Source organism: Lemur catta, chromosome 5 (genome assembly GCF_020740605.2).
Source record: "Lemur catta isolate mLemCat1 chromosome 5, mLemCat1.pri, whole genome shotgun sequence".
NCBI lineage: Eukaryota > Metazoa > Chordata > Mammalia > Primates > Lemuridae > Lemur > Lemur catta.
Window position 1 is genome coordinate 55,001,770 of NC_059132.1, and position 13,046 is coordinate 55,014,815.

Below are 13,046 nucleotides of genomic sequence, written 5' to 3' on the forward strand. Positions count from 1 at the left end.
CCAGGTCCTTGACTTGCTGTCTGTGCTGAGTGCCTGTGCTCCTTCTAATTCTTCATCCAGCGTTTTCACCCATCCAACTGTTCATTCAGCAAGTGTTTACTGAGCATTTACTATGGAGCCGAGAGCCTAGAATAAATGATCTAAGGGTTATTGGTTAATGACATATGTAAGACCTTGCACTCAACACCCTTTCTTTAACTTTTGCTCCAGTGAACAAATTAACACCCATGTATTGAACTAGTATGTAAAAGGCCGACATAGAAGTGTCAGTCTGCTAAGGTGGGTTATTCCGCTCGAGGAAGCACCCAGGCAGTAGTACCATTCTACCGTATGCCAGCGGTTCACAGATCCCGAGTGTGGCCTTGTTTGAGGCTGGCTGCGTGAGAATGACCGGAGAAGCTCTTATAAATAGACATTCCTGGACCCCATCCTGGCTAATTAAACTCTTTCAGAAGTTGGCCTCTCTGTAATTAGTCATGTCTCTATTACCTAATAATGTTCACTTATCAGTCTTCTCTGTTAAGTCAAAATATAGACCCTAATCATATTTGTTACTTAAATGACCACCATTTCCAAATAGCGGAGGTCAAAAATAAAGTTTTACTGTGAACTTGTTCAGAAGTACCATATTTATGTCTTTCTGGAGACTTCAGACTTGCTTAGTTTACAGGGCTCTGGCCAAAGTAGGCTCTGTGTGCACCATGGGTGACTCTCATTGGAAATCACCTGAGGATCTCTTTACACAGCACCACCTAATTTATAGTTATAGCTTATTTCAGCAGTTCTCTAAGTGTGGTGCCCAGACCAGCAGCATCAGAATTAACTGATAACTTGTTAGAAATTCTTGGGGCCAGGCATAGGTGGCTCATGCCTATAAACCCAGCACTGTGGGAAGCCAAGATGGGAGGGTCACTTGAGCCCAGGAATTCAAGACCAGCCTGGGCAACAGAGCAAGATCCCTGTCTCTACAAAAAAAAATTAAAAAATTATCTGGGTGAGGTAATGTAGGTCTATAGTCCCAGCTACTGGGGAGGCTGAGGTGGGGATTGCTTGAGTGATCAAGGTTGTAGTGAGCTATGATTGTGCCACTGCACTCCAGCCTGGGTGACAGAGTGAGACCATGTCTCTAAAAAAAAAATTCTTGGGCTCCACCTGGACCTAACCTACTGAATCAGAAACTCTGAAGGTGAGGCCCAGGAACCTGCTTTAACAAGCCCTCCAGATGGTTCTGATGTGCTCTCAAGTTTGGGAACCACTGGCTTCTATAGTAGAGACTTATAGATTGCACCGGCTGGGTTAGTGTTCCAGAACCAGATCTCATATGCTAGCACCTAGGGGAGCAACTTTTCTGAATTTGTCCGTTAGGGACAGTGACAGCCCAGGCCTGTGGTACTGTGCGGCAGAAGGTAGCACTTCCGATCCTACCTGTGTGCTCCGAGATTCTTACTTTTGCATCAATGGTGAGAGATCCCCTAGATGGGGTTAGGAGTTCAAGTTGTAGCCAGAAGACCACGTGAATGGATTTATTAATATGTGGGATTTAAACCCTTGACTTCAGCTCATTCCCTCAAAGCAGCCACAGCCCCCACCATTCCTGTGTCTAAGGGAACACAAGCAGGTTTCTCCCACCTGCTGATAGTCCTGAGCCTGCTGGCAACCCATCAGATGTTTTGGATCCTGCCAGTTTGTCCAATTTCCTTCCAGCTGTCTCATTTTACACTTTTGTTGCTGAATTAGCACACCCGTGCTGTGGAAGTTCAAACGGAAGCCACAGCATGGTGCCTGTTCAGCCTGCACTGCTTATGCCCAAGAGGCTGGGGCTTGAGTCCTGTTTCTATTTGTTGTGGCCCACGAGGACTTCAGAGGGACAGAGAGCGGAAAAATTCAGGGTACTCCCTGCATAGGCAAAGACTGAGGTATGACCAGTTAATTTTTTCTTGTCACACCACTATTTAGACCTTAAAAAATTCATTCAAATAATTTAACTTAATCTTCTGGGCTTTTTTTTTTTTGAGGCTTGAAAAATTTCCTAACAAAATCTGTTTAACCTAGGACAAGTAAGAAATGCAAATAAACATAAAAAAGAAAATAATTATTGCCAGAAATGCAATCATTTTCCAATAACCACTGGTTCTGATCTTGTCCTTTCATTTTTGTAGCTGTGTGGCCTTAGGAAAGTCATTCAACATTTCTGAGCCTCATTTTTCCCCCACCTGTAAAAATCAACTTCAGGTTCTTGTGTTTGAATAGAAAAATGACTTTTAAATTTGTAGTAATTCCTGGATCCTGGTAGGCACTCGATTTGAACTCCTTTCTCTGCCTACTCTAGGTTTGCTCTCCCAGCCTCTATCGTAGGCATGAGCAAGTATTTTGAAGAAAAAGAAGCATGTCGCCAATTCACAAATCAAGTCACCACTCATGGCATGTGATGCCTTTTGTACTTTAATGTTAACTCTTTTGGAAAAACAAAAAAATGAACCCACGTAAATTGCTACTTTGGGTATTTGCACAGGGCAAAATACTCCCAAATTATTGTTGCTGTTTTAATAACCTCCCAGCAGCTGTGAATATTTATGTGTGAAGGTAAGTGTGTGTCTTAGATTGCCGGAGTGGGCTCCAACTATTCTGCCTCCCCCACCCCCCGAACATGCAAGGATACTTTGAACACTTCTGGAAATTACATGTAAACAGCAGGGAGCAGACTGCTTTGTCTTAAGGCATTGTGTGAAGTTGGGTTGCTCTTGGTTAAATGTGCAATCTGGCTTGTTTGGTTCACTTTGTCCATTCCATAAATGCATACACATTGTATACAGGTGACGCTGTAAATACAATTTCCTCTTTGTGGCGCATCATGCAGTTGTATTAACTGTGGACATCTTGGCCTGTCCTGGGGAGAGAAGGGCTCATTTTCTTGGGGTCCTGTTAGCACAGGGCTTCTGAGTCGGGCTTTATCACAGACCACAGTCATGGAATTTTCAGGATCCCACAGGAGATGCAAATTAGTACACAAAAGAGTGTTGGTTTTTTTTCTTTTTATACAGGACCTGTTTTAATGGGAGCACGAGTTTATTTAATCTATTTGAAGCTGTGAGTTTGGAACCCTATTGTGTAGAGCTGGTTTTGACAAAGAGATAAAGCATTTTATTAATTGGTGGGGCAAATGAAGGGCCTGTTGAGGTTGTACCGTTGAGAGGGAAAGTAAGTAACTGCCAGAACTTCGAAGCACTGAGAAGGTATATAGAGCCACAAGCCCTGTTCCTGTCTTCACGTGGAGAGTTTGGGCCAGAAACCTAATATGGAAAAACTGCGTCTGAGACATCCATGCCTCGGCACCTTGTGCCCTCTGGGGGTCAGAGGAGCCATGCATGAATAACACAGTTGAGAAAATAATTGTGGTCAGTAAATGTTTGCAAAGAAAAAGATTGAGGCTTCACACCTACGTTTTGATCGGAACTGCAAAGATGTGACAAAGCAGTGTTCGAGTTCTAGCTCCTGGAGTGACAGTGCTAATAAGTAAATAGAAAAAGGGGATTGAGTCACAGCCCCTACGTTCTTGGTTCGAAATGTTCTTTGCACAGTTGTTCATCCCAATTCTGTGTAGACCCCCTCTGTCTCCAGAGGTACGAGCACCTTCCCGTAAGAGGTAGCACAAGGTACCCCAGGTAGCCTTTCTTCCCTGTCTCTTCCCAAAGTGTGCCTGATCAGAGGGACAGGTGCTTCCCTCTGAGGCCTTGGGGCTTCTCCTGGACCCCATACTGAGCATTGGGCTCTGTCACCATCACGTGAGCCCTGATGCTATTGCTGTCTTCCCATGTGCCGTGGCTTTCTTGCCTGTCCCTGTGTGTGTGTGGCTGCTATTCTGGGATACCATTGCTGTCTTTCAGCTTCACCCAGGTTATACTGGGAGTAGCCGATAGCAGCCTGGGCCTTTTGTGTCTCTTGTGTTTGTGAGGAAACGCAACAAGCTCTGCATCCTAGAGACCTTGTACTGTGTTGCTGGTGTTTAAACATCACCCTGACAGCTGAACACCCCAAGAAAGACTGTCCTGCTGTGCATTAAACCGGCCTAAGCGTGTAGTCTGTGTGGGAAGAGTAGGCATCAAGAATGGCTGTTTGATCGTGAAGTTACTGTGCACTGTACATGAGGAATAGGAGACACACGGATGGCTGGAAAGATAAGGGACTAGGTCAATGTCCTTTTCTTCACTTTTAAAAGAATTTAGCACTTGTACTAAATAAATCTCACCTCACACCAGGCGGAGAGGGAAAGGTGCCTCGTGGGTGAGGACGAGCACGGGTGGTGGAGTGGCCAGGCACGTTCCGTAAGGGGCTGGCAGAGGCTGAGGCTGAGCCCTCTGCAGCTCGGCAGTTCTTGCTGCCTTCCGTTCCGGGATGGGGTGCCTGAGCCCAGGCGGGCAGGTGAGCAGTGGGTGGTGCCGGCCTCCGACCCCCAGAGGAAACCAGATGGGTCTTGGGGAGTGGAAGATGCAGCATCAAAGGGAGTAAATGACAAGGTCAGAAGACAACAGTCCAACCGTCGCTGGGATATTTGGGCCTACTAGCGGGGCTGTGGTGGCTCTCAACTCCCAGTTGCGGATCATCCCGGGGAGGGGATGGCCGGGCCCCTGCTGATGTCCTCTCCTTGCTTTTTCCTCTTTGCAGGATGGAGGCTGCACGTGTCCAGGAGATGTCGCCAAAGCCTTTGGTAAGGCTGGGGGGGGGAAGGAGCCAGAGAGGGAGGGAGCTCCCTGCAGCTCTGCAGCGTGGGAACCTAAATGAGGAGGGGGTACCTGTTGGGGAAGTTCTGGGCCTGTCTGCAGTTTCCTCTCTCTCGGTTCAGCCCCAGTTGGCTGAAATCCTGGCATTGGTTTGGTTCTGGCCCGTGGCAGAGCAGTCAATGGATCGAGGGGTGACATCCTGCAAGCCAGGTGGAGGTGAAGTCATGGCTTTTTAATCCCAGGGATGAGAAGGCTGGGGGACCTGCCCAAGAGGGTGGTGCCAGGTCTGACCTGTAGTAGTGATTAGATTACATGGAGGAGGGTCTTTTGGACTGAACCTGGAGAAACCCCATGGAAGGGACAGGAGGAATCCCTGCCGCAGTTTCTCACCAGACTGAGGAGACTGCTTCCCACTAGGGGGCAGCAGTGCCCACCGCCATCCAGTGGGACCTCGGGAAGGTGTGGGGGGGCGGGTGTCCTGGTCTTTTCTTGGGAAAGCACTAGGAAGTCCAGCATCTCAACATAACAGCAAAATAGGGCTGCCAGCCCTGTGCCGGCCACTTACCTGCAAACCAAGTTCAGAAGTCAGAGCTGGCCGCCTGGCTGGGGCTCCAGACTGTTCACTGGGAGCTCTGGGCGCTGGCAGGAGGCAGAAACAAAGTTCCCGTGATCCTACCCTTTTCTGATGCCGGCAAAAAAAGGAAAAAAAAAATTTTTTTTTTTTTGGTGGTGGGAAATTTTCTGTCTTAGGAATTCTGTTTACAAAAAATTTTTTTAAACAAAGAGCCTGATAGTGACAAAGGGAAACATGGGCAGTGTTCTTAGCAGGGTTTCATAGCAATCCAAAGAATGTCATAAAATGGGACTTAATCCCGTCCTAATCATAGATCTTCGCTGTGGAAGGAAACATACAGCTCCTTTATCTATTCCAGGTTGCCGATTTTATAGTTGAGGGGCCTGAGGGCCCAGGAGGGGAATGACAAGGTCATGGTCCTACATACAGTCAAGGGCAGGGCAGGGAGAATGCAGGGAGAAGGGACCATGTCAGGGGACACTCTGATTAGGGAAGGAAACGAGAGTGTTCCGAAGTGAAAATAATTGGGAACCACTTCAAAGCGTTCTTTAAGTGGGCCTGTGCTCTGTGTTCCTGCTGTTGACATTCCCTCAGCAGGTGCTCCGCCCTGGGGTTGTGGTCAGCAGGAGTCCAGGCTGCACGTCAGTCATCATCTGTCCCCTTACAATCACGGGGGGACCAAGAAACCAGCATTCGGGTTAGGAACCCTGGCAGGGAGTGTCTTCAGAGCTTGCTGTCACGTAGAAAGGTCTTACTGTGCCTTGCTTGACTGAGTGCCAGGCCAAGGGGCCAGCCCTGCAGAACACACCTTTTTAAAATGCCGAATGTTTAAATGACCAGAGGGAAGGCATCAGAACCACCTTTCAGGGGTTCCTACATTTTCTCTTCCTCATCAGTGTGAGCCAGACCCCCACCTCGTCCTTCATCCTAAGTACTTAATACACCCGTATCCTGCTGGCCTCTCCTATTCTAAATGTAAACTCCTGGCAGGACTTAACGCAGGAGAAGTTGCAGTAGCAGTTTGTTACTTAATACTCAGCGAAGAGTCCTGCACAGTTGTCCGTGAGCAGGATGCGGAATGGTGACTTTCTGTTGGTTTCTTCCATGTATTCCTTTGACTTTCTTGCCAGGTGGTCATCAGCATCTGCCCTGCCACGTGCTGGGATAAACACAGAGCCAGCCCCAGTCCTGTTCCCACGTAGCCTACAAAGGCAACCTCAGTGCCCCGTCTCCTCTGTCCCTGTCCTGAAAATTTCATGTCACTTGGTGACCAGAATGGCATATTATTTACTCTGGAAGTCTGATATTCTTCATAATGGAGGTGCACAGAGCTTTACATACTTATGTAATATAGGGGCTTCTCTCCTCCATGCCCAGTCTCTAGTGTAAGAGGGTCAATCTGTTCTGAGGTCCTTGTGACCCAGAAGGACAGAGTGTCAGAGTCCTGAGAGCTTAGAGGCCGGATGCCTGATGGGAGCATCACGGAGAAGTCATCGTACCGAGTACAAGATTAGACAATGCTCTTTCTAAGATGCTGCCCAATTCTCAGTGTTTCTCTGGTTCTAACGGGGAGACCTCTGCTACGTGGTCGCAGTCGGTCATTAGCGACCATGTGCCTGTCCAGGGTGTTGGCCACCAGCCTTTGGGAGGGAGGCTGCATTTGTTTCTCCCAGTGTCCGTGCCCCTCTTTCCCTGCACGGGGGGCCTTCTCCCTTTTTCCAGAAGGGAAGGCTGAGCTTTCTCTTGACTGGAGCTGGGGGGTAGGGAGGGAGGGTGAGTTGGGGAAGGACTCGGGTGTTGCCAGAGTCCATTTTCCCTGAGCTCTTCTCCGTGTCTTCCTTTTGTTCCTTGGTGTTTAGGAGCCGGAGCAGATTTTGTCATGCTGGGAGGGATGTTTTCGGGCCATACTGAGTGTGCAGGAGAACTGATTGAGAGGAACGGACGGAAGCTCAAGCTCTTCTACGGGATGAGCTCTGAAACGGCCATGAAGAAGCACGCAGGAGGAGTGGCCGAGTACAGGTGAGGGGCCGCCACTCACCAGCCAGGCCTCGTTTCTCTTGCTGCTTAAGGGGATAGGACGGAAGCGGGTCTGAGGGCCAGTTCCGGGTACATTAAAGTCCTGTGGGAAGGGTGGGATTCTTGCCTTGTCCTTCTAATAATAATGTTTGTTGAATACTATGAAATAGTAAGAAATATATATTGGTCTCTGCCTCCAGTACTTGAGACAGAACTCCTAAACCCTTCTAGATAGGAGTGCTTAGAGAATCTTTTGTTCTAACGTTTGGTCTTTGACCCTGGTTCCTGAGCTTCTAGAACCTCAGCCTTTGCTGAGATGTCCCTGTAACCTCCGATCTCTGGCCTGAGACAAGCTCAGGCTGCGAGGATTGGGTTGAAGAATGGATCTCCCATTGGACGTGAAGCAATGGGCATGGTGCAGACCACCGCATGCGGCCAGCCCTTGCCTGAAGAGTGCCATGTTTTACCTGCCGTAGCTCACGCAGCCTCTCATCTGCCTCCAGGCCCTGGCAGTTGACACAGGCGGCATTTTCAGCCATTTCAGCTGCAGATGTGGTGCTCACTTCTGCTGAGATATGTGTGTGTGTGTGTGTGTGTGTGTGTGTGTGTATATTAATCCCTGATCCCTGAAGATACCCTGGCCATTTCTGCTGCACTTCTCATTTTAACTATGCATGTGTGTTTTACAAACATGTTGGCAGAATATACTCGTTACCGCGCCCTGCTCCCTGGAGCCTGCTGTTGCTTCTCGTCAGAGTGAGCGCTGATGACAAGCTTCGAACCATAAACAGGACAGGAGGTCTGGCATCCTCAGAAGGAAGTCCGCTGTGAATAGGCTGATGGCCTTTCTCTAGGAAGCCTTGGGCTTCTCCCTCCAGTTTTCAGGGCCTGTCCCGGCGCTGGGGTGGAAGCCTAAGCCCTTCCTAGCTGACCCCCTCTGTTTCCTACCACTCATTGCATACTCAGAAGCTCATTTTGAGGACATGGGGTTCAGATGCATCCTATGAGGTTTATACCAAGCTAGAGGTAAAAAAAAAAATGTCAGAACTCCGCTAAGATTTATAGGTGGGAGGGTCTGGGGTTGAGGGTGCTCTACAGAATTCTGTTCTTCAGTAGGGTTCTGGTGGACTGATTTGAATTCTCATTCTCCCTAGTCTTTTTCTCTCTAATGGGGGAACCTCAATAAAGATGATACTATTGTATGGGGAAGGCAGGGTGGGAACGAGAGGGGGACTGCATCAATCTGAGACAAGAGGCATGCTCCTTCCAGGTGGCCTCGGGGCCCTGTTTCATTGGTCACTAGTGGAGGAGGTTGCACAGTTGGGCAGAGCACTGGGATTACTGCCTCAGTCTATCCTGGACCTGTGGCCAAGCAGCTTAGTGCCTTCCCAGCAACTGTTGTCACCATCATAGGGCCCCGTGCAGTGAATGTACATGGATCGATCACAGTTGAGTGAAACCTGTGGGCTGCAGGCCTGTTGTGAGGGTGGGTACAGGCAGCCGCCAGGACTTGGTGTATTGTGACCTGCAGGTGATTGCAGGAGAAGAGGGTGGCTCTGTCCCTCTCCTGGTTTCTCCGCTAAATCCAGGCCTGGGGAGTGTAGACACGTGTCTTTATCTGATCTTGACCCTAAAGACCCCTGGGAGAAATTTGTGACATTTTTTTCTCTCTGGCTGTTGCATCTGTTTTGGGTTCTAAGAAAAACTGTAGCTTGGGAAGGCCAGACCAGGCTAGAGCGTAAATAGAAGCTGAGGAAGAAAAAAAAAAAATCATCTCCTGCGATTTGAGCAGGGTGTAGACATAACAAGAAAAAAAAAGATTCAGGAGTATCAATACTCAGTTCTGGAAGTGGATTCAAATATTGGACAAGGAAGGAAAGTGCTAAAGAAGTTAGAACCTTAATCCAAAGGAAGCCTGAGTCCTGCAGGCAGCGTCTGTCCTGCCTCTGTGTGTGCCTGTCTCTTCCTTTCTGGCAGTTGGCAGCCTCATGACCGTGATCTTGTCACGAGAATGAGTCCCTACTTTGACATTGTATTTAATTATGGCCCAGTTATTTATGCTTTGCTAGTTATCCCAATCATTAACTATTTCATTCTTGTGCTGTCCCTGGGAGGCAGATCAAAGGACCTTCATTTTATGGATGAGCAGACTTAAGCATCAACAATAAGTGACTTGTAAAGGGTGATGTCACCAGTTAGCAGAGATACTATGATGAGAACCTGGATAATTTCCAACAAGCCCCAGGAAGGCCATAGAAATGTCTTGCGATAATGAAATGTCAATCATTGCAGGCACATGTGTACAGATGCCTGTCTCTGGTTGCAGAATGCCATGCCCTGAACTGTCCTGGGTGTGGCCAGTGACTTTGGCTTCCTGAGCTTGGGACCCTGAACCAGCTGCTAGGCCAGCCCTGCATCCAGCCAATGGCTTAAGTAGCTAGATTTCACCCACTGATAGTCTTGTACATTTGGCAAACAAGAGTTAACACCCTTGTGAAATTCTAGGTAATGAGTGTCTGATCAAGAGATGCTATTTTTCCAGTTGAAGAGAAGAGCTACAAAAGTTCCAGAATTTGGGTATTTGCTAGCATGTGTCCGGTCCTTCAGTGAGAGCTAGAGTGTGGCATAACTTTCAGATTTCCTTCTTGTCATGCCCCTTATTATAATAGTCTTTCTTCTTATGCAGTCTGGACTGTGTCCCCATTTTGCAGGAAGGGGACCTGGTGTGGAATGAAGCCGTGTTACTTGGACTTGTGAAGCAAGGGATAGGGGCTTAGCAGGGCTTAGCAGCAACTTAGATGTTGCTTGGTGTTCCTGCCAGACCCGAATTTCTAAATGCTCTTCTGAAAATGTGAAAGATGCTTTCCAGAGCTCTGCAGCCTCCCCTGCTGAGACAGTTCTTGATTCTGCTCTGGTTCTGCCTTGCTCGGACCACCTCCCACAACACCCAGGGCGGTAGGTGAAGTGATGTGTGAGAGAACAGGGAGGTGAGATGGGGGTGGGGTGTACCCCACAGAGTGTGCCCCAGAAAAAACAGGAAGCTGCCCGAACGGAGCCACTGCGTCTTGCTGGTGGTTTCCACGTAACCTAGTAGGGCCTGAGTTGTCCATTTTATGTCTTCCTTTTCTTCTGGCCGCCCCTTTGAAGACACTTGGTTTCTGATCACAGAGCTGGCACGCCAGGGGGGCGGAGCTCTGGGCTTTTCTGGCTGTTGGATCCAGGAGGGCAGGCAGAGCAGGCGCAGGAGTTGTTGCCAGAGGTAACCTACCAAGTCTGCTTTTCCTCAGTGGGCTCTCTGGGGCTCTTGGTCATTTGGAGGTTGGTGTCCGTCCTCGGGTAGAGTAGAAAGGTGGAGTCGCTTTCTGTTAGGGCAGAGTGGAGGCACAGCGCTGAAGAAAACGTCATGCTGCAGGCTGGTATGGGCCTGGGCTCCTTCACTTGTTGCTCACTGAGACTTTGCTGTTCCCCGTGTGTCCTTTGGGTGGGAGGAACATGTCCATCTGAGATGCTGGCATCTGGTAGAAGAAATGCAGGAATGGTGTCTAGCTAGCCGAGTGCCTTGGGGGCTGTTCAAAGTGCTATAGCTGGGAATGATTCTAGCTGGGTTCTTAAGGAAAGAGAAACTAGATAAAAAGAAAAGCTTCCTTTTTCTTCCAGAGCCTCTGAGGGTAAGACTGTGGAAGTCCCGTACAAAGGGGATGTAGAAAACACCATTCTGGATATTCTCGGAGGACTGAGGTCTACCTGCACCTATGTGGGGGCCGCCAAACTCAAAGAGCTCAGCAGGAGGGCAACGTTCATCCGGGTGACTCAACAGCACAACACCGTGTTCAGCTAACCCCGAGGATGAGAGGAATTGACGTCTGGCTTGAGTGGACGCTCCCACACACACCCGCTTTCCCCATCTCCCTCCTAGTCTGTTCCATCAGAGCTTCTGGCTGCTCCGAATGGTGGAATGCTGCATCCTCCTCCTCCCTCCTGCGCCTGGAGGCTTTGGGGCTCTCCCTCGTGCCTTGTTGGGGCCCAGAAGATGGGGCCAGCGGTCAGAGCCCAGCCGCCTAGAACTCATAACCTCATTGTTAAAACCAACTCTTGCACCTTTTTCTCTCTCTCTTTTTCTTCCTGCCTCCCTTTCTTTCTTTTTCTTTCTATTTTAAAAGAAAATGGTCTCACTTTAATATAATGCTATTATCTAAAGACTTGATTGAGTGCTGGAGTTTGCATTTGCAGGACCCAAGTTGCATAGGATACTCAGGACTTCTTTGCCTTCCTTCTTGGACAGGCCAGTGGCGAGCCACTCTGGCTGTCAGTGGACAAGTCACCTTGGGAGGGGAGGGGAAGCATGGGAGTGGAGAGAAGCCAGAATTGGAGTGACTGGCATCCCTCCCTCCAGCTTTTGGTTGCTGGAAAAGAACAAGAGCAACTGACTGTTCAGACGGACATGAATTATCTTCCCAGCTTATGTTCACAAGGTCGTGGGGATGTGTTTTCACTGAAACCCTTATTGCATGTGCTTTTGGGAAACAAGTCATCTCTTGCTACCAGTTTGCTGCCACTGCTAGGAAGCTGTCCCTGTCCTAGCTTTTCATTTTGTTTTGTTCTATGTCTTTTCCTTCCCTTCTCAGTCCCAACTTGTCAGGATGGCCTCTCTTAAAGAGGTTATAAATTGTTTTGAAGTTCCACAGGATGTTTTATTGAAAGGTTATCTACCAACAAATTAGCAGGTGCAGTACAACTGAAAAACAGCAAAACCTTTGACCAGTGGCATCCTAGAAGGCATTGGCTTAAAATACGAGTTAGAACTGTTCTATGCCGAACGATCAGGGAGAGTGACACACATCTGTCCACTGTGGCACCCCTAGGGCTACGATCCCTGCAGGGACACGTGCTGCTTTGCCCCTGTGGTGTAAAGCCTTTGCAGACTAGCTCTGTGTTTCCACAAACCCAAGGCAGGTCCCTTTGCAGTACAGTTTTTAGGGAAGTGGAGACCGAATTATTACAAAGCCAAAGACTCCTCAGGATCATTTTGAAGCAAAGGCTTCATAAAGAGAACTTCTCAGGCTCTGTTACTGTGGCCTCTGCAAGTTCATCTCTGCCTCCAATAGGACTGGGCCTGGGAGCCCACACAGGACTGTCCCTCAGACCAGGTATCCTAAGGGGACCCTGAGATGACACATGCAGCCTTGCTGCCGACCCACTGGGCCTGCTGTGCTGGTGGGAGGGGAAGGAGCCAGGGATCGCGATGCCATTCGCCTTGGGCTGCTCTGTGTGAGGGAAGTGTCAGCCACTAGACAGAACCATTGGCATCTCGTGAAAACAAAAAGGGACGGCAGAGATTCGGACTGGCAGCACGCCGGCCCGTTTGCCCAGGCTGCTCTGGGGGAGGACCCGGCGGCCCTTCTTCCCTAAGTGGCACTGGTTTAACGCCCATTCTTTCACACACTTTATACGGTGTGTCAGGACCTAACTCTTAAGTCTTGCAAGAGGGGAGTTCTAGTTGGATGTCCCCCAAACACCTAACCAAGATGATAGTAAAGGGAAAGTTTCTCGTTCCTCCGTGGATGAAGTGCAAACTCCGAATTTAACCCAAGAGTTCTCTCCCATCTCTGTGTGACCTTATGGCTGGAAGGACTGGAGATGGGCACCCGGGTGACCCACCCGAAAGTCACAGGTCCTTGAGGAACTACTGTGTGTGAAGCCGCGTCTTTGCAAGGTGGGCCCACTGAAAACCACAGGGC

At 49.0% G+C, this 13,046-nt stretch overlaps 1 protein-coding gene across 1 annotated transcript in view; it reads left to right on the plus strand.

The window, feature by feature from the left end:
* Positions 1 to 11,990, plus strand: part of GMPR (guanosine monophosphate reductase) — a 44,477-nt gene extending 32,487 nt beyond the window's left edge. Inside the window, exons 7-9 of the mRNA XM_045551838.1 lie at positions 4,663 to 4,705; positions 7,152 to 7,311; positions 10,966 to 11,990. Coding sequence (XP_045407794.1) covers positions 4,663 to 4,705; positions 7,152 to 7,311; positions 10,966 to 11,146 — 384 coding nt within the window. The 3' untranslated portion in view covers positions 11,147 to 11,990. The remainder of the gene's footprint in view (positions 1 to 4,662; positions 4,706 to 7,151; positions 7,312 to 10,965) is intronic.
* Positions 11,991 to 13,046: the final 1,056 nt, after the last annotated feature.